Source organism: Aythya ferina (genome assembly GCF_964211825.1).
Source record: "Aythya ferina genome assembly, chromosome: 1".
NCBI classification, from domain to species: domain Eukaryota; kingdom Metazoa; phylum Chordata; class Aves; order Anseriformes; family Anatidae; genus Aythya; species Aythya ferina.
This window is the reverse complement of record NC_140296.1, coordinates 147663343-147688429: the sequence shown is the minus strand read 5'-3', so window position 1 is coordinate 147688429 and position 25087 is coordinate 147663343. Positions and strand designations below refer to the sequence as shown.

Sequence of the window (25087 nt, the reverse complement as noted above, 5' to 3'; positions counted from 1 at the left end):
ATATTTCAAAAAAAAAAGTCTGTTTATAGAGGCAAAAAACCCAAACAAGCTATTGCTCTGAATGGAAAGTAAAATACATACATGAAATGCCTCTAGTCCCGTTCAACAGATCCCCTGAAGGTTTAGATCAAGTGTAGGGTTTAGGAAAAAAAAAAAAAAAAAGTGTATGCAAATTAAGATTAGAGGTTATATCCCACCTTGGCATTAAAGGTCACCACCCAGCTATGCAGGAAATTAATCTCCATATGATTTTGTTCTATGACAAGATTCCCTTTGTTTGTTGTTTGAAAATCCTACACTCTGGATGAAGACCAGATCACAGATTAGGCAGGAAAAAGGAAGGGCTTTCAATGACCTAAAGCAGGCTTTTCTGAGAAACTTGGGAGGAACAGACCAAAAGAGTAATATAGAAAAGAGAGGAGGAACTGAGAGAGAGCAGAGTTAGAAAGGAAAGCAAATGGGCACAATTTCAGGGTGAGGATTTTTCCTTTCACTCAAAGGGACAAATACTGACACGGTAACATGAAGGAAAGCAAACAAAAGAAAGCGAGAAAAGATATGTCAGAAAGTTTTACTTTATGCTGAAGGAATGGCAAAGGAGAACAGTGCTTCCAAGCCTATAGGAAAATGACCTTAAAAGAGACATGTAACACTGCTTAGGCTGGGTATTTGGCACAGATGAGAACATGCCAGCTTACTTACTGATTTGGCATGTATCAACAGATACATTACTACATCAGAGTCTGCCCTGAGTGCTAGGGTAAAAAGGCAGCTGGAGATGCTCTACCCCCTTCCTACAAGGAATGGAGCCATGGACATAGCAAAGTCTCACTGGGTATGTGCAACTTCAGTGACTTAATACCTAGCAACATGTCCCCAAAGACACACAAGAAGCCAACAGGTTGCAACAGCCTTGATCCAATTATTTTCTCTGACTGGAGTATCAGGAGAGATTCTAACCAAGCAGGGGACAAACTTTATGTCTAAGGTCATGAAACAGCAGTATTGAGTACTAGGTATAAAAAGTATTAAAACCTATGCCACATCCTCCTCAAACAGATGGCCTTTCAGAAAGATTTAATCAGACACTGAAACGCATGCTGCGAATACTCATTACTAGCACAGGATCAGGCTGGGACAAGTGGCCAGCACTGACGTTATTGCCTACAGGGAATTACCACGGGCATAAACAGGCTTTTCAATGCTTCAGCTTCTCTCTGGATGACAAGCACAGGGTCCCCTTGCCATCACAGGGGAAGCCTGGGAGGGTAAAGCAAAAAAATCATGAGGGGTGGGCCAGGTCTAGTTTTCAGGGGAGAAGCAAGAGACCCGGTCCCTTTTAAGGAGCAACCATCTTCTTTTTGGCATCCTCCACTTTCCACCTGTGCTGGTCAAGCCACCATAAAGATCAATGAAACTGAACAGTCACTGAGTCTTCACCTAAAGCACAATGAGCTCTTACTCTAATTTTTACTGACACACAAAACCAGAGCTGTGACCACTCCCTCTCCTTTGGTATTAAGAACAGGAAGAGCAGGGTATAACCACAACAGGCAGCACACAGAAGGAGGTGTCCAAAAGGTGAACAAGCTACCCAAAAGGAAGAAAAAAAAAAAAAAAAAAAAAAAAAGGCAAATCTAGAAGAGGATTTCTGCTCTCCCCTTGAACAATGGAGGAGTTCCTTTGAAAAAGACAGGTTTGTCATTTAATTCTTCCCTCCTCCAATTTTTTTCAGAAAAATTTTACTGCAAATGTACTTTGAAAGACTCCTTACACTATCTTTTGGCCTGGATTTTTGATAAACAGTATTTTAAGAGACTGCTTTTACCATATAAACACAGTTTTAAAAAGTCACTAAAACCCTTGACATTACCGACAGCTGAGCATGTGGGTTTATTTATTTTTACGCTGGTTGAAAAAAAGCTTTTCTTCAACACTAAAAAAAAAAACCTTCTCAATTAAAAGATGTTTCTCATATGCTGTAGATCAGCAAAGCCAAATGTCCATATCGCTTCCTGCACTGAAAATGGGAGGAAAATGCATGCAAGGCTCAATGACAGAAGTGTTTAAGACCTTCCTCCCTGCGACTCTGAAGGCATCCAGTTGGCCTAAGAACTTTCTGTGGATTTATGATACTGCAGGGTGCATCTGAACCTCCCTTGTTCTGCCCAGCAAGTGGTAAAGATACCTTTTTTATTATTATTATTATTTTGAAGGCCCTCTAAAGTGGCTCCTTCACATGTCTTACTTAGCAAGTGAGATTAGCTTTTTCAGCATACTGACATTTTCTCAGCATTGTCTGCAAGATCATTCCTAGCAACTCCAGATACCCCTAAAATGTAACCCATTTTGTCAGTATGAACATCCTGGTTCTTTTATTTCATTCCCATGTTCACTCATACATCTATGTTCTTGCAAACTGAAGTATGTGAGCAGTGCTCCAAGAAGTCAACGAGATTGCTCAGGTGCCTGATGACAGTTTAGAACCTAGACTGGAGCTGAGGTTGGACATATGAGATATCAGACAGGGATGCTGCTCCTGAAGAACTGAAGATAAACAGCAGTGACTGAAAAAACTAAAAGGGAGATGGAGGTATTGGGAAGAGTGTCCCATATGTCAGATTGTTTGTTATGGTAGCTGCAGGGCTTGCTGGAGTGGGGCAAATAATACACACATTATGCCAGCTGCTTGTTCCTTGCTTAGGATCTATAAAGAATTCTGTCTGCTCCGTAACAGAGGCAGTAGAAATGGTGTGATAAGAGCAAGGGGTAATAGCAAGCAGATCTAGTACGTAGTAGCTGGATGCAGGTCATCAAGCAGATATTTGCTATCTCCTTGTGACTGCAGTGCTCGTAAAGTGCTGGGCTCACAGGTGTGCTGGGCTGCAGAACTGGGACAGATGCAGCAGTAATGCAAAATTCTTCCTGATTCCCCATCACGCTTCAGGGAGGTGAGAAAGTCACTGTTCTCCTTACTTATTCTGTCCTTGATCTGTTTTGAGGAGAGAGACTGCAGAACTGCATTTCATGATGAAAGCACCTCAGCCAGACAAGTCAGCCCAAGCCTGAAACCAAAAGATCCTGTTTTGTAGGCCAGCAGTTAATCTTTGGAAAGATAACAACATACTGACCAAGAAATTTCAGCTAGTGACCAAAAGTAATAAGGACTTTGAGCTCATTTCCTTCTGAGGATTAAAGGCCTTGCTGTGTTTCAATGGCCACTTAAGAAATCCTGAGAAAGTTATAAAATTCATTAAATACTCCAGCTTAAAAAAAAAAAAAAAAAAAAAAAGTAAAGATATTTTTCTTCAAATTTGGGAAGGAAAGCAACTTTGAAGGCAAGCATTAATGCATGGATTTTTAAAAGCCGATGAATAACTAAAACTTCTTCTACCATAATGCCACTTTTTATCCTGTTAGAATCACCGTGTACTGCCCAAGCACAGAAACCAGATTTAGCGTTCTGAAGAATTTTAATATACTCCAGAGGAATGATACTCTTCTGCTTAAAACAGCAGAGATATGGGTTCGAGATTTGTGTTCAGTCCCCATATTAAGCACAGATTCTCTCTATATCTTTAAAGCACATTTACTGTTCTTGGAAACTCACTTCACTTTCCTCGCAACAAAGGCAGTGGGTAAGAACACGATCAAACTGTGAGAACAGCCTTGTGGAACAGAAATGCAGTGTCCCTCCCACAGACTTAGCAAAACAAAAGGACCAGGCTGATCCTTCATTTTACTGACTTTATTAATCAATTCAAATGAATTATTTAATATTGCCATATCGTATGTGTCCTTAAATGGACACCACTCTCATTCAAACATAAACAAGTTCTGCTTCGTTTTTTATGACGGCAAGAAAACTGCACACTATTAGAAAGTGTCTAATCCTCCCATCTGCTGTTTCCTTAGAAAAATATTTACTTTTAAACATCTGTACTGCATTTTCCACAGTTCAAACACACACATAGCTCCTGGAATGTACATAGTATTTAGCAAATTTTTAACTAAGTTTTCTTAGTAATTGTATAGTTTTCCCTTGACAAGGAGAGGATCAGACTTTTTTTCAGGAGGATTACCTCTGCTCAACTCATTTCAAGCAGCTCTTGAATAAAATAGTTCATTAGTTCACGAAAAGGAAAAACTCCAGGGAGCTGCTGAGGGAAGGAAGAGAAAAGAAGAGAGTGCCACAGTAATTAGGTTTTCAGATTGTCCCTTATCCTCCAGAATGCAGGTACATACACACATGTCCCTCTTCCCCTTAGGTAAAGCATTTAGGGGAGCTCATTGCATGTTCTTCCTTGGGAATCAGGGTTCTAGAGATTAAAGTTTTAACCAGGCCATCATTTCCCAGAAAGATACTAAAAGATACCACCTCTTTATAGCATGCTACTATATCAGTTGAAGGACAGATGCCTCACCTTTACAAGCATTTAAGTAGTTTCATTTCAGACTTCCTCAAAATTCAGTTTCCTGACCCGCCACCTCATTTTAGGTTCCTATGGCTGGTGCTGGAAGACCAAAGGATCTCCACTAAGCAGAAACCACGCATGCCTGCCCGGGCATGTAAGCAGCAGGAAAATGGGAGGAGGCTGCAATTCATCACTAGCAGTTGCTGACCAAAAGACCTTTTTCAGTTTAGACCTAGCACAAGAGAGTACAGAGTATCCCAGGGCCATACCAGTCTCTGGGAGACTAGGTCATCTTCAGGACTGACAGCACCATACAGCTTCTTTGTGGCTTTACACCACGTGGCACAAGGGCAGCATGGTTAACAGTGAAGCTTTCACGCTCTTTTTTCATTTTTCTGTCTGCCTGCTCTGGATTTGCAACAAAAGCATTCGGGTAGCCCATACATCTCCAGCAAAGTTGACCAGAACAACTGAGATGCAAACGAATACAGTTCTGGTGATACTTCTCTGTGCTTTATCACCCTCTCATTTCAAGTCAGCTTGAGACCACCAAGAAACAGCTGATCATCATCAGAAACATCATCAGGTCACTACCTCCCTAGCATGGATCATTGATCTTGAATTATGCATTCACAGCTGACACCAAAACTGGAAAAATCAAGAGATGCCAGAAGAATGTGTTGCAGCCTCCATGAACTCTCCAATTCTTGTTAAATGGTGCACAGTTTGAAAGCCAAATTTTCCCACATATCTGTTGTGATGCTGCAAAATTAATGTTTTGCAATATCTTTACGTTGTTGTATTCCCACTGGTATTACCATGAGTTAAAAATGAAATTCAAGCCTTTTTCTGTTAAGGGGAGGGGGTGTTGCTTTCATCCCGCAGTTTTAGGAGTTGCAATTTTGAGCACCATGAAAGACTTCTTCATCTAGATATCATCATTAAAACAGACGGGCAAGTTAAGAACTGAGCTGTAACTTGACAGAAAAACTCTTCCATGAACAATGATTTGCATATCAGATTATTAAGTGAAAATCTATCAAACTATCATTTCTTGAAACAAAGTCTATCCACCCTGTTTCTGGAAACATGTTGCCTAAGGGAAAAATTTAAACCTGGGCAGATAATCAGGATAAGGTATTTGAACACTTAAATCCTGCTGGAGTCTTCAAAGTAGGTGTTAAGTGGTGCATTAAATTTGTGCTGTTTCTTCTGAGCAGGGTGAATTTGCTCTCCTGTAAATAGTGGGAAAAGCATTTTACAATAATTTGAATTCATGAATAAATGTAATATATTAAAATTTCTAAAATACGACCACTAAATGTTTTTGTACATAAGCCAAATGAGTGGAATATCCAGGACTGAAATTATTTGACTGACCACAGAAAGATAATATATAATTAAAATGACATCTGCAGCACTAACCGATGGGTTAAGAGAAAGTGACATCACAGATCTCATATAAGCTGCAAGCGTATTATTAGATCTAAACCTGGCTGTAAAATTACTATCTGCCCGTGGGATTATCTTTAGGCATTCAGAAGCATTGTTTCATTTACTGATGGAACAAGGATGATAACAGGCTGACTTTGCTTGTCACATTATTTTTTGGCCTTTCTTTATTCTTTGTTCATGTTCACTGCAGATGAGAGGAAGACAAGCTTCAGCTGAATCACTTTCACAGAGCTCTTCATTGTTTTACAGTTTGTTCCTTTTTTTTTTTTTTTTTTTTTCCCCAAAGATAAAAACATTTTTAATGGTGATAAAATCAATGAGGAGTAAAAGATGCACACAGTGTAACATCTAGGAATATGGCAATCTAAGGAATACCCATTGGCCTAATGCGGTACAGGAAGGCTGTAAGACTTTGCTTACAGCTCCCGTTATTAGCATAAGGAACCAGTAGCTACCAGTTACATCTTGGGCTCATTAAAATTCAATGCCAAAACTCCTACTGACTTCAGGAGGTACATTTCATCACTCTAGACCTAAGACACAGGTCATAATTCTCCTTCAACTACAGGGCTATCTGGGACACCTAATCTCTGCAGATTACATTTCTGCATTAAACTGGACAGCAGCCGCATTTTGATCCATTTCACATACCTTTTTTATGTTCCTGGCAAATTCCTAAGGTGCCTATATTTGTAGCAAAACTTGCACTCCACCAACCTAAACTAGTCAAAATTTTAAGAGTGGATAACAAGACAGGCAGTGAAGGTGGGGAAAAAAAGGAAAATCCAAACTTTTCAGTCGCTTTTGAAAGCCATGTTAATGATCCTGAGCTGCATAGGGAACTTAATACGCTCTCAGAAAGCTGGTCCTAAAGTGTCTAACTCCCGGTACCTGAAATCGTTCCCATATGACAATTTTGCAAACTAGGCAAAAGTCCAGGAGTAGGTGGGACCACTGCCAGTCATGGACTTGTGCATACACTGTTAAGGTAAACATGGACCTTGTACTTTCTTCCACACTGTCCTGATACTGGGCAGCTACTGCCATATGTTATCTTTTAATGAGTCTCCCAATATCCCTTCCAATACAATCATAAGCCTTTCTGCTCGATCAGCCACTGAGAGCTGAAAACACACTGCATATGGACATAATGCTGACTCCTGCTCTTGTCACTAGAATCTCATTTTTCTTTGTTTTCTCTCCTTACCATACCCACCTGTTGTCCTTTATCTTAGTCTTCAATTTGAGTGACCATCTCTAATATAATCAAGAATTTAGCCCCTGACTGATGCTGCCAATGCTATTTCCACAGAAATACAGTATATTAATACAAAACACATAGCAGTTAATACATTAACTACCATTAATTCACATTAGATTGTTTCATTGCCCCTTTTATAATTGATACACAGAATAAATAGCTTTTTCATGCAGACCCTGTCAGCATAAATCTTTCAGTCAAAACTCTCCATATATACAGCCCCATGAATATGCTATTAAAAGTTCACACAGGATCTGTACACTAGAAATTAGGTGTCTGCAACCACCTTAGATACACCATCCATGTTTCTGAATCATGAATTATTTGTGATTATTCTGTGACTACGCAGTGGTGCATAGAAACTTTGGGGTATAAAGAAGGATGGATACAAAGACCTAAAGGCTACTGGGGAGGAAAGACTCATAAAGATAGAATTGAAGAAAGGTGAGAATAAGGGGACAATAAAGGACAACAAATATGGAAGTGAGATTTCACTGGAGAGAGTGTCAAAGAAAAAGAGTAGAACGTGCAACACAGTGCAAAGCAGCAATATCTTTGAAAATCAATTTGATTTTTAAAAAAGTGCCTTAGATATAACACCGTGAGAATTAAAATCCATACTATCCTGAAAGATGACAGCTGGGGGGCTACATTCTGAAAAAAATTTGGGATGATCCATCCTCACCTGTGCTGTTATCCCATCAGAACTGCTGTTCATCTCAAAGTGGAAAGAAACTTTTCAATTATTTCAATATTAACAGATTCTTAATAGGTACGTTATGGCACATTTCATGTCAATTGATATGCAACACTTGTCTGTTACCTTTACAATGGAATTCTCTTTGATATTCTTTGTTTCTCACTACACATCCATAATTAATTGGTTAACCTATTTTCAGGGAAATTATGTGCAGTCTGGAGTAAAGAATGGTCAAAAAGGACAAGCAGACCCAAAGAACTTTTATATCACAAAATTTATGTACGTGCCTATGTTCCCAATGCTTCATGTATTGAAAATAGAGAGACCTTTATAAAAATATCTGCGCCTTCAGAGTCTTCATAAAATAACAGTGATTAACACACAACAAAAAACTCAGAACTGCCTTATGTCCAGATGAATAAGAAAGAGATGGGCCACAGCTGATTTGCTACTAATACATTTCAATTATTTTGCATACTGGGTAGAATTTACTACCTCTTTCTTTAACCATCTCAATAATAAATGTTTGCTCTTAATTAGACATGTAGGGTCTTTCTTTGCATTTTCATAAATAGTAGGAACTGCCATAGGGCTATATAAAACCCATGTCAGCTCGGAGGTAATGACTGGGTTGAGTCACCCTGTGGGGGGCTCCCCCTTCTCATATTGTTAAGGAAAGCCAGCACAGACAAGACACCTGATGAAGATAAGAAAAAAATTTTACAATATGAATCCTTCTGGGTCTAGAAACTGGGTTGGAAAGCCATCCCAGATGCAACATTTTCTGCATCCTTATTTGGACAGATAAAGCGAGAGAAGCAGTCTTTCTTGTAATGTGTTAACAGTTCCGCATCAGCACCAAGACTGGTTGATGGTACATAGAGCTAAAAATGAATAAAATCTTCACTAAATTGCTTTGAACGTTCAAACAGACTGAGTTCACTTTTTCAACTGAGGCTTATGCCACTTCCAGTTTTTCCTCAAAGCATTTGCTTATCCATATATTTATCACACAAATGGTTTTACCTCAGCTGCATCTTGCTGGTCTCTGAAGACAATTGCATTTTTTATAGTTTGGATAAAAAATCCATTCAGTTCCTTTTGTTTCTTATTTGGCAGAATTCGAAGCAGTGGGATCATTATGAATGGGAAAGAAACTGTAAGAGATTTAAAAGGAGAAAACACTGAGGCAGAGTGAAAAAGCATGTAATATCCCTTTCCTTTCATTAATATTACAAATCTCATCAAGTGGGATGCATTATTTTTGTGAAAGCTGTTTTTTCCACTTTTTCTCTCTCTCTTTCTTTTTTTTTTTTTATTTTTATTTTTATTTATTTATTTTTTTTCTTCTTCTTCCACCTCTATATGTTGGTACAGGCTTTCCTTTTAGAAATTCCATTTTGGCTGGAACTCCCTTGCTGGATAGTTGCCTTATAAGTTTTCCATGACTGGCAAGTCTTCCACAATGCTTCCAGATTTCAGTTCAGCTTCTTGATGCCACAGAGCCAATACAACAAAAGGAAGAATTACTTTCACTGCCTACTTGAGCAGTTGCATGCAAAACGTGGAGGATCTTGACTCCATTTAGCAAGTTATGGCACTGATCCATACAACTGTGTAGTAGTAATTCCCATTTACAGCTCTTCAGTATTTGAATATTGCTTTGCTACTTTGTTTTGCTTCTCTAAACAGATCAAAGATTCTTAAAGTAGGATGCTACTACAAGGATGGTCTCCAGTCCATCGCCTTTATAGGCGATAGTAGGAACTAGATACCAGAGTGAAGTCTTGTACTTGAATAAACCCATTGTTAAATCATGAACAGCTTAGGACTAACAAATCAGTCCATTTTCAGAAAACCCCTGTTGTCAACGGGACAACACTGCTGAAATTCAGACCATGTAATTTACTAACAGAAGGAAATCAAACACTTTCAGGCAATCCAACCCCAAACTCTACACAGCAACTTTCTTTAATGGAGGATGCTGTTAGAGGCTAGGGACAAATTTCTGTCCCTTCAGAAATTAGTCACAAATCCCACTTTGCAATCAGGTTAAACATTAACCCCAGGACATTTTGGATACACAGTTCCAGAAGGAAACAGTTCATGTGCTGCTAGTATAGGTACAATCTGTAATGCCAGCAGGATCAGATGGGCACAGGAAACTTTGCCACTGCGCCACCTGACACTACTGTGAACAGGTCTAGATAGTAACACAGTAAAAACTTATCAACCTTGATTATGCCGCAGCTTATTCAGCTATAATTCTTACTGCCATTGTGTTAACAAAGCTTTCATCACCACGAAACCTTAGTAGCGTTCATGACCTAGAACTAAATCGTCTTGTACCCTGTTCTTGTACTCCCAGTCTACTCACTGGGAAAATAAATGCATTCTCCTGAAGACAGCCTGTGCTGGTACTTACCATCTTCATCCTTTATAGTTATCAGCCAGGCTGCTGATGCTATTTAAATAAGAATTTAGAGGACTTACGCTACCTGCTTATGCTCCTCTACTTCTCTTCTGGTTATTAGCACTCTTTTATTTATGGGTGAGATTTCAATCTCTACCAAGTAAAAAGAGTGCACAAAAACTTTGCTCCCAGGTTCCCAAGGGCTACACTTTATTTACAACATATAGATTAGGTTGCTGTAACTCTGTTTTAAAACAGAAGTGTAGCCCACAGGCTACAGGTGCCAGAAACCTTCCTCTCAAATCAAGCTGGAGCATTGTTTTCTGTGACTCTTGGTTTCTGGAGGAAGTTGCATTAATGATGACTGGAGCTGTAAAGCATACCATGAAAATCTAGAGGGTTTCGTGCACTGTGGGCTGAATTCTGAACATTTCTGAAATAAAGCTCACAATACATCTTCCTGCTCCTGCTTCCAGATGTTTTGCAATTTCAGAATGACTTTCAGAAAATTACCATAACAGAGTAGACAAAGGTGGACTGTACTTACGGATTAGAATAAGAAGAGGCTTAAACAAAGACATTTCAAAGAATGTTCTGCAATTCTTAACAAAGGGGTCATCAGGATTCTTCTGAGAGTCCACCTGCGTTCCAAAAGCTACGCTACCGACAACATCCAAGGTAAAGCAGTTGTAACACCTGCATTAAGAATGACAATCATTAGCTACAACTTACATATCCATGAATATCTTGCTTCTACAAACATCGCATAACATTGATTTTTGTCTCTGATTTTCTTTTTGCTTTCAAATTTGGGCTTTGCTCACAGATATTTCCATCATTCTGATAAATACTGATGTTTAATAATAAATACTATTAATAATTATTAATAATTTAATAATTATTAAAATAATAACCTCCTCTCCCTCTACAAAGTGAACATGTTTTCATATAGCTCAATAATTCTACTAATACTTTATATATATATTTTTTAAAAAAGTTCATTTGTTATTATCTTGGAATCTAATGCAACAGAAACTCAGAAGAATTATTGTAGTATACATAGAATAGAGGTAATCTCTTTCTCTTTTCTTCAGTTCTCAAAACTGCATAAACAATGTCTCCACCAGTCTAGTCTGAACTCTCACAAGAGTCACAAGAAGTCCTTAAATAAAATTTTCTATTAAGGATTTCCTTTGTCTTCTTAATAGCTCCTTTCTAACGCAAAATCCTGGTCAAAACCATGGGGAACTGACTCCAAGTGAAGCCTGTATCTCTGCAGAGTGGTAGCAAATGCTTTGAGAACTACAAATGATCTGTAGATCTCAGCACAGAAATTTTAGAACTTATTGAATCTCTCCCCACATACCTGGCTATCTAGCCAGTTGTCTCACCGTTTTTATTTCTAATGTCCATTAGCAGCTATACTAGTTTTGAGATAACAGACTAAGAATGTGAAATATCCTTGTAATTTAGTTCTTCTGATCTGTTGGTCAAGTATTCAATGACTGATTCGTTATGTTTTTCTATGACTGTTCTTTTCTATAGAAGGTTAATATCAAATTCTCTGATGTTTTAACTTGATTAAGCATGAATCAAGAGGACAGGACTCAGGCCCAGTATATCCTGTGTGTATACTGTGAAGCAGAACATCTCATACTATAATCCTTGGATCACTGTCATTCTGAGGACAACAAAGCTGAATTTAAAGATAACGACAATGCTGCAGAGCTAAGTAACTTGTTTGGATTTTCAACTCTTACACAAAACAAAAAGGCACTGCTGGATGTTGAAACGTTAAAAGAGGGGTTCTGCAACAAAACAATAATCTCAGAAGCCCTCAATCATTTACCTCACCAAGTTATTGAAAAAGCTTAAACCCTACACTTTGAGTTGTTGACAAAACACAAAATGGCTAAAGCCAACTAATGTACAAGAAGACAGAAGGTTGCAAATAGGGTATCTACAGCCAAAAAATGGCTCCCAAGGCAGTTTTGTGAAACTGCAGTGCAATGAGAATCACATTTATATATGTCAAACTGGCTGAAATGGTAGCATGATAAAATAACTGGAAGAACATATTCTGAGATGGTCAACATCATTCATTTCTACTTTCAAAGTCTTTTCCAAAGTGCCTCTCGAGAGGTGAAACCTTATCATGGATCAATAGCTAAAAGACCAGGCAAAGAAAAAGGACAAATGGAAAAAAGGGAAAAACCCAGAAGGACTAAAAAGGTCAATTTTCATCAGAGCACTAGGCTAAATGCAATGTATCATCTCAGAGTCTCATAGTAACTCCTCAGATATTTAATATAAAGAAATCTTTGTGCACACACAGACACTTGCATGCATGCATATACATTTACTGGACAAGAGATGGTTGAACAGTGACCAAATATCCAATCCTTTAGATGAAACAAAATTATTTGCACTGTTCCAGGTAGGGAAAAGTCATGAGAAACTTCAGAAGGTGCTGACCAACCTAGCAAATGAAATGTACACAAAATAGTGCCTGACAGTAAGGATACATTTGAACTATTCATTCACCATACAGAGATCCTAGAAGTATTGTATGTGCTCAGAGAAGAGGCTAGACACTATTGTGAACAGCTCAGTGAAGATCTCTGCTGAAAGAGCAACAAAAAATGATAATAGGATCTTAAATGCATAACAAATGGGAGAAAGCACAGTATGGAAAATATTAAAGTGTCATTTTATAAATCAATGGTGCATTCTCATCTGGAATACTGATCTCATTGTTTCACAAAAGGCTAGCGTGCTATTAGACAGGGTTAGTAGGAATGTGATAAGAATCATTAAGTGCTCAAAAAAAGTCATACCAAAAACAAACAAACAAACAAACAAGAAAGTGATGGACTAGAGGGATTTGATACTAGATCAATTCCTATATTTGTACTTTATTGGCAGACGGTACAGAGCAGACTGGACAGGGACTGGTGCAGCTTTCCTTTCTGCTTCCAGCTGTTAAAACTCCATTAAACAGCTAGAAATACATTAGATGCATTCCCAAAATTACTTTTCAAGTATGCAATGGCTCTCCCCATGAAGAAAAGGCATCTATCATCAGACACATCCTCTATCCTATGATCTCCACTTATAAAAGCAAGAGAAAAAAATAAATCTTGTTATACATACAGTAAATGAATATTTAGAATAATTGCTCCTATTGACTTTTTTTTTTTTTTTTTAATCTGTTACTCATTTCTGGTATGTTGAACGTACCTCTGGATATCAAAAGCTTTGCCAGAATCTGCATAGACTTTCAAGTTACTCAGCAGGACATCGCAGGCCTGGTTTATTAGCGGTGTCATCTAGAAAGGAATGCATTCTATTGTGAAAATTGTTAAAATGTAAAATAAATAATAATAATAAAAAAATCAATTATTCTAAATTAGTTTTATCCAGTAGATGGGATGGAGCTCTCAGGACCCTCTGCAGGTGTGGTCAGGCACTTTTGCACAGGTGAGATGAAATGCTGGGATTGCCTACACTATTACAGGGATGCCTTTCTCCAGCTCTGGGCCTAAACTCAAAAGGTCTTGTTGCTTACCTGACCTTTGGTTCTTGTCCACTTATGGCTATATACATGGAGAGAGACTAAGAAAAAACATTCCTCTCTTTTTTTAATCATTCCCTGTCCCAGCTGACCATCTATCATGATCCATATTTACAGGTCATTACATTTTGTCTACGTATACTACTGAGTGGAAGGAATAATATTTTCTGTGGTCTTGAAGTCTTATAAAGATGTCATCACCAGAGGCCTAGTATTTCCTTCTTGCCATCCCTCATTTTGAGGGATTTAAGGAGTACATCGGGAAAGCACTGTGTATATCACTACAGTTTGCTGTGGGAAGAGTGCTGCCATTACCTGAGGAGAGGGTTGTCTGGAGTGGCAACCGTCATTAAGTGGACACACGTGTGAATTTGTTCGGCTAGTGGTTCTTTCCGTTCGCTGACAAATGATGGTCAGGTAGACCTACACATGCCCTGTCTGGCTAATAGTGAAATAGTGTCTGCCTAATAGTGAAAGTCTTCCTCTTCAGCATTTCATGGAAACCAGACATAGGCAACCATCACGACCTTCTTAAAGTCCCTCTATAACTCGTTTCATAAGAACAGCATCAGACACTTACCTTGATTATACCTTCAGGAGGGACAGAGGAGGATTCTGACTGCTGCTTTGAGTTAGGGCATAGCAGCAATCCAGCCATTACCCTAATGGTATTATTTGCTATGACTCTTCCTCCAGGGAGGCTACTGACAGATCCTCCTACATTTTAATACCCCAGTCTTGCCTCAGTTATGCCAAGCATTAGCAGACATATGCACAGCAACCCGTCTTTCCTTCCTGAGCAACCTCCTTCAGCATACGGATGTCAACAAATATGAGAACAGACTTGTCCTACTATTCTGACATTCTTGTTACCAAAAAAGACTTACTGCAGCCTCTCAGCACACTCCACAAGCTATGCAGGCTGCCCAGCCAAGTCCATTTTGCTTGGCACTTCTACCTCTGTGAAACTGGCATAACACTTCGTGCACAGGCACGCTGCCATCCCAACACATGGGCAAGACTGTACGTAGTCAAAAGGCCAACGCGGGAGCATCCAACATGTTCTCCAAAGGCAGAAGTCTTAGTCAAGAATGTGTCTAGCTGTTCTCAAAGTCCCATACCTATACGGGACAGAGCAGGATGTCACCCTTTCAGTTCAAAGCTGGATTGATTTGGGCTGTGCAACAGGAATCTCACAAAACAATTCTGAATCCAGATTAGTATTCTGTAAAAGCAGCTGGTATGTGTGTTTGGGAGGTGCACACCATGTTATGTGGCAGTTTTCTGCCCCTTTTGGCTTTCTAAAGAAGGTCCCCTGCAGTGAGCTTCATCTCAAATGATTCAACAAAACTAACACATTTCTGTTCAACAAATCAAACCAGGGTAAAATGCTTTATAATCTCTGGGTCCAGCCCTTCGAATGAACTGAGTCAGTCAAGGAGAACAAAATGAAAATCCATATTTTAACAGGTACGATGTTTTCTAAACAGATGGTGATCATTTCAAATTTTTCCTTTTATTGCCTTATTTTCTCTTTCATTCTTCAGCACATCACCAGACCTGAAACCACCCAGCTGGCTGCTATTGCTTTCCAACAGCTGGCAGGGATGGCAGGGGCACATACGCCTGGCCAGGGCATCTCGCAGCACCTCTGAACTTTCCACATTCCACCAGCCTGTCAAAATGCCGTAGCAATTTATTTCTAGACAAAAAGATATTTTTATTAGCACATCTAAGCAGGAAAGTGGGGAGGGGGGCACATGGATTTGATTTATTGTTAGCATTATAGGACAGAGTCATATCAATGAGACAATTATTTGCATATGAAAGCTATGGGGGATATCTACTTAGGAATCCTGGGTTTGGGTTTGGGTTTCTGTTCCCTTGGGGGACATAAATTAATCCAAGTTTGCCAACTACAAAGACCACAGAGTGAAACGTACTCAAGTCCCTTAATACTTTAAACTCTGCTCAATCATCAAGAAAAATAAAATAGTGTTGGGGGAGGTGAACCACAGCAAACTTTGAAAACAGGCACGGTAACAGACATGTTGATCTACACTGCCTTGGGTATCACTAACTTCCTATACATTATCGTTTGCCAGTCAGAACATAAAAGCTGCATAACCTGCCTGAGATTCAGTTCTTGGTGGGTAAACAAACCCCAGCTGCTCTGTGTTCAGATTGGCTGAGAGTAACAGGATGAAGAAAAATCTAAACAATATGGTCCCTGTAAATATTTGATCTGCCAGTTATCTAATAGCAAGAGTAGCCCAGAGTCCAAATTTCTTTCTTTTGCCAAAGGAGAGCATTTGGGGTTAGGGTTTTCATGATGCCAGGGGCTTTGCCGTATAAATCCTGCCAATTTGCTATTTGGCACATAACAACAATTAGTTTCCGATTCTGCATATGCATGGTGCATGGGGATGTTTGCACTGTTCAAAGACATCGGAGTCACATTCCTCTAGTTAGATGTGGACCTCAGTATTCACCAGGATTATTCCCCTTATTCTTAGCATCCAAGAAGTCTGGATTGTATTCACTGTAGACAGTCACACCAGAAAGTTTTACCGTTCACACGTAGTACAGCAAGGTCATGGCAGGCCTCTTGTCCCATAAATGGGATGGAATATAAGGAAAGAAGAAGGAAAAAAGGACACAACCCCAGCATAAGAATCTCTTTTGCTACAGATACCAAGTCACTAAAACCAGGAAAAGAGCAGAGGTGTGTTTCCATCATCTCACAGTGGGGCTCTGCTACTCAGGGCCACAACTTACCAAAGAGAGCAACTCGAGCAGACACTGACTCGTGGCTCTAGGATATGCACATTTCACATATCAGCTCTCAAGTTAGTGATTTGCATCATCTCAGGTGAGTGCACTTTCTTTGCTGAATAGCAATTGCAGCTTGCAGAGACTCTTCCAAAATGCCTCTTACCACTGTGCAAGAGTAGAGTAGAAAGAAAATCAAGGAAATCTCAACAGCTGCACTGCCAGATCCTATGTCCTAGTGGGATCTGGAAGATCTACATGCCTGAGACTGACACCAGAGGATTTTCTTGCACTGTTTTGTCAACTTATCACAAGTTCTGCTTTCTGTCTCCCTTTGTTTGAAAAAAAATGCCGTAACACAAACTCCACTTCACAGCTTATTTAGGACAATGCTACATTATGTTGCACTCTCTTCTTTAATTTTTGTGTTCTGTTTTGTTTTAATGGTTAGTTAATGGAGGAGAGGATTCCCAGCATACTGATAGGAGATGACAAGAGTACTGCAGCACCATCAGAATAAATAAAAATCAATGGGTTTTCTGCTGGTGCTGGCTGTAAAAGAGAGCCAAGCTATTTATCAAGTCTGACATGGGGTCCAGAACTGCAGGATCATCACAAGCACCACAGCAAAAAGGGGAGAAGCTAAATAAGAAACACTAAATAGGGAATCAAGATCAGTACAGCACGATCACTAACATTTCAGCTCATTTCAATATATAATAGCTGAGGAGAGCATGACAGGAACACAGAGAACTGCATCTTTTACTTGAGAACCTCCAGCTATATTACTTCACAAATTCCTCATGCATTACACCTTGGATCAACTTTCAGTGGTTGGTAATATTCCCATTTAACAGATGAAAGATGTTTCACGTAGAGAGAATTCAGGCAGCTTCTACCAGATCACACTGAGGCAGTCAGGGGCAAAGCTGGAAGTGAAACTTGGTTCTCCTGCTTCCTCTCTCTCATTTCTCATTCTCAGTGCTCCCATAGCAATGGGACAGCTTATTATCAGATCTGCTACCAACCCCAGTGGCATCTCATGGGGGATGAGACTACTAACTCTTACTGCAGGATCAAGCCTAAAAGTCTGTTGACTTACGCTATGTTCACCATTACCGTAGTTGAATTTACCTTTATCTGGATCCAAAGCTTCCTTCAGCTGGAGTGGACTGCTTTATTAATCTTTGCATACACATTTGAAAAAGAAAATTAAAAGAAGGGGAACAGAGAGTACGGAACTCTATATAAAACAAGACAAAACAAAATAACAGTGTGGCAGAGCACAGCTTTTAAAGTGAGCAGTTGAGGGTACAGAGAGCAAAAACAGAAGATGCTAGAAAATTCTTAAAGAATGTTAGGGAATCAATTCTCTTCATGCAAGCAGCAATGACTGCACTGGCTCCCCAATAGCTCTATAACCTCTGGTTTCAATTAATTGCTCATAACTTTGCAAAATTCTGGGATCAACTTTTCCTCATTTGGTGACCAGCTCTTGGAAACAATTGCCAAACTGAAGTGAAATTCCTCATGCTTAGTGAACTTCTCAGTGATGCTACACCAATACCACTGAGACAAAAGCACAAAGCACACTTCCACCCCCAGCCACAGCAGCTAGATGTCTCTGTGGGGCATTACAGTTCAATTCCTAGCAAATATATATTATCTTCCTTGGGATTTGTCCCATAGCAGTCAGCTCAAAGAGTGGATGACCAGCTTCTCGTTATTGCTAGTACTGAAGCTGTCTCTCAGTCTCATAGTAGATTCTTGTGTTTTGGAAATGGAGATATCAGGAGTCTGTATCCAACTCTGCACATCATTTGTCTGAAGGGATTGCTATGGGGAGCACAAAGAGTTGTTAACATTTATAGCTCTGTCACAGGCTAATAGCTCCCAGTTCTCTCAGAGCATCCAGATAGACAAGTCTATGTTCAGAGCAGAGCTGGGAGCTGCAGCACTCAGGGGGAACCATTCTCCAGAGCAACTCTGGTATTATGTGAAGGCAAAGTAGACATCTAGGGTGAACACGGTGGTAAGAAGATTGTAATGGTTTTATCTGTTTGTTTTTTCCAAAGTTCAGATCTCTGTGGCAAAGGAATTGGTGTCCTAGGAGAAGAAATAAGGTATGTGCCTAGCAGTGTTTATAAATATGTATCAAACAACAAACCCAGGTTCTTATGCAACAAATTCATAGCAAAAATAACTCATTTGTAATTCCTTTGGGTTAGAGAGGAAGAGTTTATTAAAAACAATATGACTTCTACATAATCGTGAATACTCTGTAGTATGGCCAATACTAGAACACAATATTTCCATTTCCATGCTGCAGAGGTTCTGACAGAGTACTAAATATGGGAGAGTTAAAAAGTGGGATCATAATTAATGAGCATTGATTTCCTTTGAGAAGTGTTGGTATGGCTTCTAAATTAAGCAACAGCAAGAGAAGCATATGAGCGAGGAGTTAAGTTGCATTAACTTCAAATCCCAGGACTATTCATCTATTTGGGTTGAAAGTGAAATGCAAGGCTGAGGTGTACATCCATTCAAGAGGTTCTTAAGCTAACACAAATTTATTGCTGGCATTTTTCTGTGCAGGGACAGAGAGTCTTCTGGTGAAGACATGAGACTGGAATGAAGTTGGACCTTTTAGAGAGACCCTTCTCTCCTTTTTTTCCCACTTTCTGTAGACTTCGGAGGAGAAAATTACCATTTCTGGGTAACACGGAGACTGCACCCCTTGTACAGAGTTTGGAAGAGGCAGCACAGGGAAAGCTGACCATCGAGCTAAAACCAAAGGTTGCAATTTCCACATATGAGCTGGGTGCAAGGTGCTGGCTGGCCCACCATTTTACTTTCTACCCCCATTTCCTCCGGCCCTGCAGCTCCGCCACCAAGCAGCGCAAAGCGAGCAATAGGACTTCTTCAACACGAGTCAAACCCTGCAAACCTGCCTCTGCCAGGCCCCAAAGCAGGACGCACGGGGCCTCTCCCCGCTCGTCCTCACCTCGCTGTGCCGGTGCCGGCAGAGGTTGCTCTGCGCAAATGGAGGGGAGCGCGGCTTTATCTTTTGTTACTTCCACAGCAAAGAGCCGAAGCCGGGAGCCGCGCTTTGCCGATGACCTGCAGTAAGGCGGATTAATTTCAGCTCGGGAAATGCAGAGCTCCCCTCTCCCGCCACACCATTAGCGACTAATCGCCTGAATATTTAAAAATCCTCGCATCTATAAAACCCGGCGATGGAGCCGGTGACAGAGCAAATGTCGAGGCACATAACCAATGGCACTGTCAGTTGTGATTAATCAGCATCTCCAGCAGGCTTGCGGCCAATTAGAATTTACCATAATGAGGAGGTGACAGCCGGCGTTGCTAAGCGACCGCTGTCTATAGAGCTGAGAGAGCCAGACACATTTAGATGTTACTGTGGATTTCGACAGCGGCATGTCAAAACAACACAGGCGTCTGCCCAGTGGAAAATTTTACAGCCGAGGACTGGGCACCAGAGTGAGGCATGCTTCCCTTTCAGAATAAAATACATAAAGGAAGAGGTGGTGGTTTGTTGGTTATTATTTTTTTTTTTTTTCCTCTCCCTTGAAAGGCGACTTTAAGCAGTCAATCATTTATCTGAGTTTAATTAAGAGATATCGTGTTGCTGGAATAGAACTTTGGTACTGGGTAATGGGTTCCCATGGTTAAGGAAATGCTGAGACATTTATAGGAAATTAGCAGCAGGTCAGCACGGAGACATTTATTTTCAGTCAGAGGTATTTATCTGGCAATGACATTCTGTTCCAGTGACTTATTTTATTATATGAAAGGATTAAAGAATAAAAGAAGGAGGGGGGAAGGAGATGGAGAAATGAAAATAGACTGACAGCAGTTCCTGCGTTAACGTGAGAGCTGCTGACTCTGCAAATAATGAAAAGCTATGCTCCAGTTGGGAGCAATAACCTTTTCTGTACTTTAGCTTACTCCTGAAAGGGCTGGGGTAAGGCTCTTTTCTGACTTTGCTACACTTTTATGGACAAACTGGCTTATACAGAGAAAGACAGAGGATCATATCTTCAGATTAGCTATTCTGATTTACACCAGTCTGTGAGCTGAACCACATTCTACACATGCTCTACTGGACATGCTACTAAGATCTAAGTAAACTGGCAAAGAGTAGCAGATTTTTTAAGCTATCCTTAATATGGAGCTATATAAGTAGATGCTAGCACAAAAGAAATCAATTATGTCTTCTAAATCAGGAAAGCAACACTGCCTACAGCTTACCTCTTTCAGTTTGGTCTCGCTGAAGGCTGGGGTCAGCACACTCCGGACATATTTCCATCTGTCATCACGAAGACAAAGGATGCTGTCGAGCATTGGCTTGGAAATCAAGTTCGGCTTCTAAGTCAAAAGAAAACATAGTTCGCTTTTAACACAAATGCAAGTAGAGTTACTTGAGTCTCTGGAACTTGGTAAGACTGGCCATGAATGGCATTGCGTCTGTGTCCCATAATGAGAGAGGTTCAAATAAGTCCTGAACGCCAAGCCAAACACAGATGAGGCTAGAGAAAAATTCCCTTTTGCTGCTTGCATTCCCTCTTGGGCTTGTAAAAGCCCTGGGTCAGTCCACCAGCTCCTTACTCAGATTGTTCTGGTTCTGTCGTTTCTGATGCTCTCCTGTGATTTCCAGCTCTCCTTTGCTGAACCCTGGTTTCTTTTCTCCCTTTCTAAGGTGACTAGCAAGAGGGCTTGTCAACACTCCTTCTCTGTGTGACATGAGTGACAACGCACCGCACGCGGGTGTCGGTGGGGGACACGATTTCTGGTGACAGCTGGTATGTCAGACTGTTACATGCATTTTTGAAGTCTTCAGAAAATATGTTGATTAGAAAGCAAGTTCCAGTCCTTACTCTGCCTGTAAGGAACACGCTCAGAGAGTTTTGCCCAGCTAAGATGTGCTGGCTTGGGACTATTACAGCTTCAGCACTGGTCAAACATAGTAGTAGTTTAAAGCACTGCCCCAAGAGGTTCTGTACCAAGATGACTGCTATGATTTACTAAATTTTAAGAAATCTCTTTCTGTAGAATAGTGATATTCACCAAGGATTACAAAAAAAAAAAAAAAAAAGATTTTCTGAGAGAGAGAGAGAGAGAGAGGAAGCATGTCAGAAAACAACACAATTCCATCTAGAAGCAGCCTCAGGAAATGCCCCTCCCCACAGCAAAGTGCACTACAACTTATATTATTGCCAGAGGATATTTTCCTAATTGTTCTTGAAGGCATCCAAAGATGGAGATTCAATAAACTCGCCAGGCAAACCATTCCAGTGCTGGACTACTCTTAACATGGCAGCTGGAACTTATGGTCTTTAGCAGTAGTGTTAACAGGGACAGAGAAAATGGGTTATTCTCTGCCTTTCTCCAGCAGCTCATATTGAAGATTATAACAATCACTAACCACGTTGCTGCTATTTACCCCCAATAACACCACTTCACTCAATACATACTTATCAGTCATGCTTTTTGGAACCATTTGTTCAGTCTCATTTCTCTCCTTTGCATACTCTTCTATGCAATTTACATCTTTCTCAAGGTATAGCGTACTGTGACTTGACATGTTACTGTCAAGGAAGCCAAGGAAGGATTCCTTATAGCCAAAGAAGGATTTTTTTTCTTATGTCCTGCAGTATATACTCCTCTCTATTCACCCCAGAATGCTACATACCACAGCATAACATTGTTGACTCATATCCTGGCTTGTGGTTTACTGTAACTCAGACTTTTTTTCCTGAATAATTGCTCCCTAGGAAGTTATTCCCCAACCTTTATCTACAAAGTTTGTTACTCCTAAGAGTGGTATATAGAACATGTCCCTGTTGAAATGTGACTGTTCATTTCATGATTACTTCTCTGACTGATCATGTCTACTTTGAATTGTAGCCCTTTCTTTCATATTGCCTTCCCAGCTTAGTGCCCTCTGTATATTGCTATCACACTCAATGCCACCGCCATCTAAACCATTAAGAAAAATACTGAACAGCACTTGCAAAGCAGCCACCTCTGGGATCCCCCTGGCTAATGCCTCCATTCTGACAGTGGATCATCCCTAAACACTTTCCAAGTCTTCTTCGATCAGTATTTCATGTATCGTACAACCATTTCCTCCAGACAAACCATCCTAAAATTGGTGGGTGGGGATAAGAGATGTACACCACAACATAGATATCAGGCTGTAGAGAAATACTTGTGCATGTGAGATCTGGCACCCAGACACCTGCCCACCTACCTAGGGCAGTGGTGGCAGTACATTCCCCCCATATTAACAGCAGTAGCAAAGTTCCTATATTTTCCTAGGAAAGACCCAAGCAAACCAAAAAAAAAACATATGTTGACTTTCCCAATGTCATCCATTGATCCATTTCACCCTCTAACATTTTCCTCAGTCATCCCTTTATTATGAATGTACATAAAGAACTAGTTCTTACCACCTGTTACTCACCTGGATACCTACATTTCATTTTCTTCCTTGAGACTTTTGATATTATTGTCCCTATATGCTCTTCTTTTATCCTTATTCCTGGAACTCTGACCTACTTCCCACTTTGTAAAAAAAGCCCCTCTTCTCTTTATAGGCAATGAAATGATCATGATTTAGCTGCACTGGTCTTCTATTGAACATCTTTAACTTTCCTCCATACAGGAACAGTTTGCACTTAGTATCTTTTCTTTAAGAAGCTGCCAACTTTCCTTAACACCTTTTTCCTCCACACTTGCCAGGAATCTTGCTACACTGCATAAGCTTCTAAAGTGCATAAGTTCATTTTGTATTGTAAGCAGGCTAATGGATAGTTTTAAATACTCAGCAACACCACCCAGTGTAGTAAACTAATGTCACTGAGCTGACGCTACAGACCAGCTTTGAGCAAAGATGAACTGTTTGCAAGTAGAAGAGTATGCAACATTAGGCTGAAGGAAGACACTAAGTCAAGTACTCTCATCAGATAACTACTGTGAGATAAAATATGGGTGCATTTTTAATGTACACATAGAACTTACTACTTCATGCAAAAAATAGGGAAAATTTGGGACAGGCTGTCAAAGCTGAAGTGGTTTGGACTGTTTTCTCTGAGTATTTTCTTTAAGCAAATGATCTGTTTTCTAACTTGTCAGTGGGTATCTGTTTTAAGGATCAGAGGTGCAGTTACAGAGACCATCACTCACTAGAGCTCTGTCACATTTGTTACAGATATTCAAAGGCATTGTAGGGTCAGAAGAGAGAGCCTCCAGATTACAGAAAGGGACATTATCCTTGAAGAAAGCACTGAATGCAAGCCTCTGCCCCACACTTTTTACATAATGTTAGAGAAGCCCTTTACACTAAATTTTGGATCAGCAGGCCACTAAATAAGTATTCCTCATTTCTTTAGTTTAAATCCCAGAAGCCCAGATTACAGAGTCCCTGAGCATTTACTGATGCCACTGAAATCAACAACAGAGAACATGACTTGATCACACAAAATACATTGGTCCAAAAAATGAGGTCATCACAGCGGGTCCCTCAAATTAGCAAACACTCTTGGACATGCACTTCAACCACCAGCCTTCTCTCCTGATTTATTAAGTAGAGATATCACATCACCTCTTCTGAACTGCCACTGTTACATTAGCATTTTTGAGGCACTCAGAAACTACAGTGAAAGAACAGAATAACAATTCCCACAAGGAAATGACGGATTTGTCTTGCAAACAAGGTTTGAATAGTACACAGAAAAAAAATAAAAAATAAAAGATCAAAAAAATTATAGGGCAACACTCGGAAAAGTATTTTGCATCCACTTCTAAATTGAAGGCTGCCCAATCTGTGCACTCTATAAGACAAATCTCCTCTGGAAGACAAGGCTCCACTTAGATAATAACAGATGGGATATAAATCTGACTGCATTTGACTTGAAGGCAAAACCCCTTCCTAAAACCAAACACTTACCCTAAAAAATGCTCCTAATTGCATAAAGACTGTATATAGTGCATTCACAGACAGGGGCCCTGTTACTGAATGGAAAGCCTGTTAAGTATAATGCTTTAACTATGACACTAACCATAGCATTGCCTTTTTAGCACTCTACTTCATGTCAGCAATGCTCACTTAGCATATTTTTGGAGTGTATAACATTATACATATTTAAGCACTGCAAGGAAAGGGAGACAATTTTGGACTGAAATTGTTTTACTCTGTCTCTTTAAACTGGAAACACAAAAAGATGTTTGTGTTTATTGGAATAGCATCAGTGTGACTGACAGTGTATAGCAGACTTCATTTACCAGTTTTTCTTATCATTTCTGCAAACGCTTTCCTTCTAATTGCATAACCTATGTTGCAGGTTCATATAGCGGGAATGAAAATGAATTTGGTATGAGAATCAGCCTGAAGTATCTTAGTGAAAGATGAAGTGTCACCTCGCTCTGAATGGACAAAGTACTAGCTGTTTCTGAGAATTCTTGATCCCACAAA

At 39.9% G+C, this 25087-nt stretch overlaps 1 protein-coding gene and 1 long non-coding RNA gene across 3 annotated transcripts in view; one reads left to right on the top strand and one right to left on the bottom strand.

Annotated features, from left to right (window-relative positions):
• The window catches only part of TBXAS1 (thromboxane A synthase 1), a 244211-nt gene that overhangs the window by 83178 nt on the left and 135946 nt on the right, over nt 1-25087 (bottom strand). For both annotated transcript variants that reach the window (XM_084536293.1, XM_084536292.1), the window contains 4 exons: nt 20863-20979; nt 13485-13573; nt 10792-10940; nt 8858-8988 (listed from right to left, as the gene is read on the bottom strand). In XM_084536293.1, the coding sequence (XP_084392419.1) occupies nt 8858-8988; nt 10792-10940; nt 13485-13573; nt 20863-20979 (486 nt within the window). The remainder of the gene's footprint in view (nt 1-8857; nt 8989-10791; nt 10941-13484; nt 13574-20862; nt 20980-25087) is intronic.
• LOC311444883 lies at nt 1549-20132 on the top strand. The gene is made up of 3 exons (XR_014698118.1): nt 1549-1696; nt 18666-18713; nt 19186-20132. It is a non-coding gene; the product is annotated as an uncharacterized lncRNA (long non-coding RNA).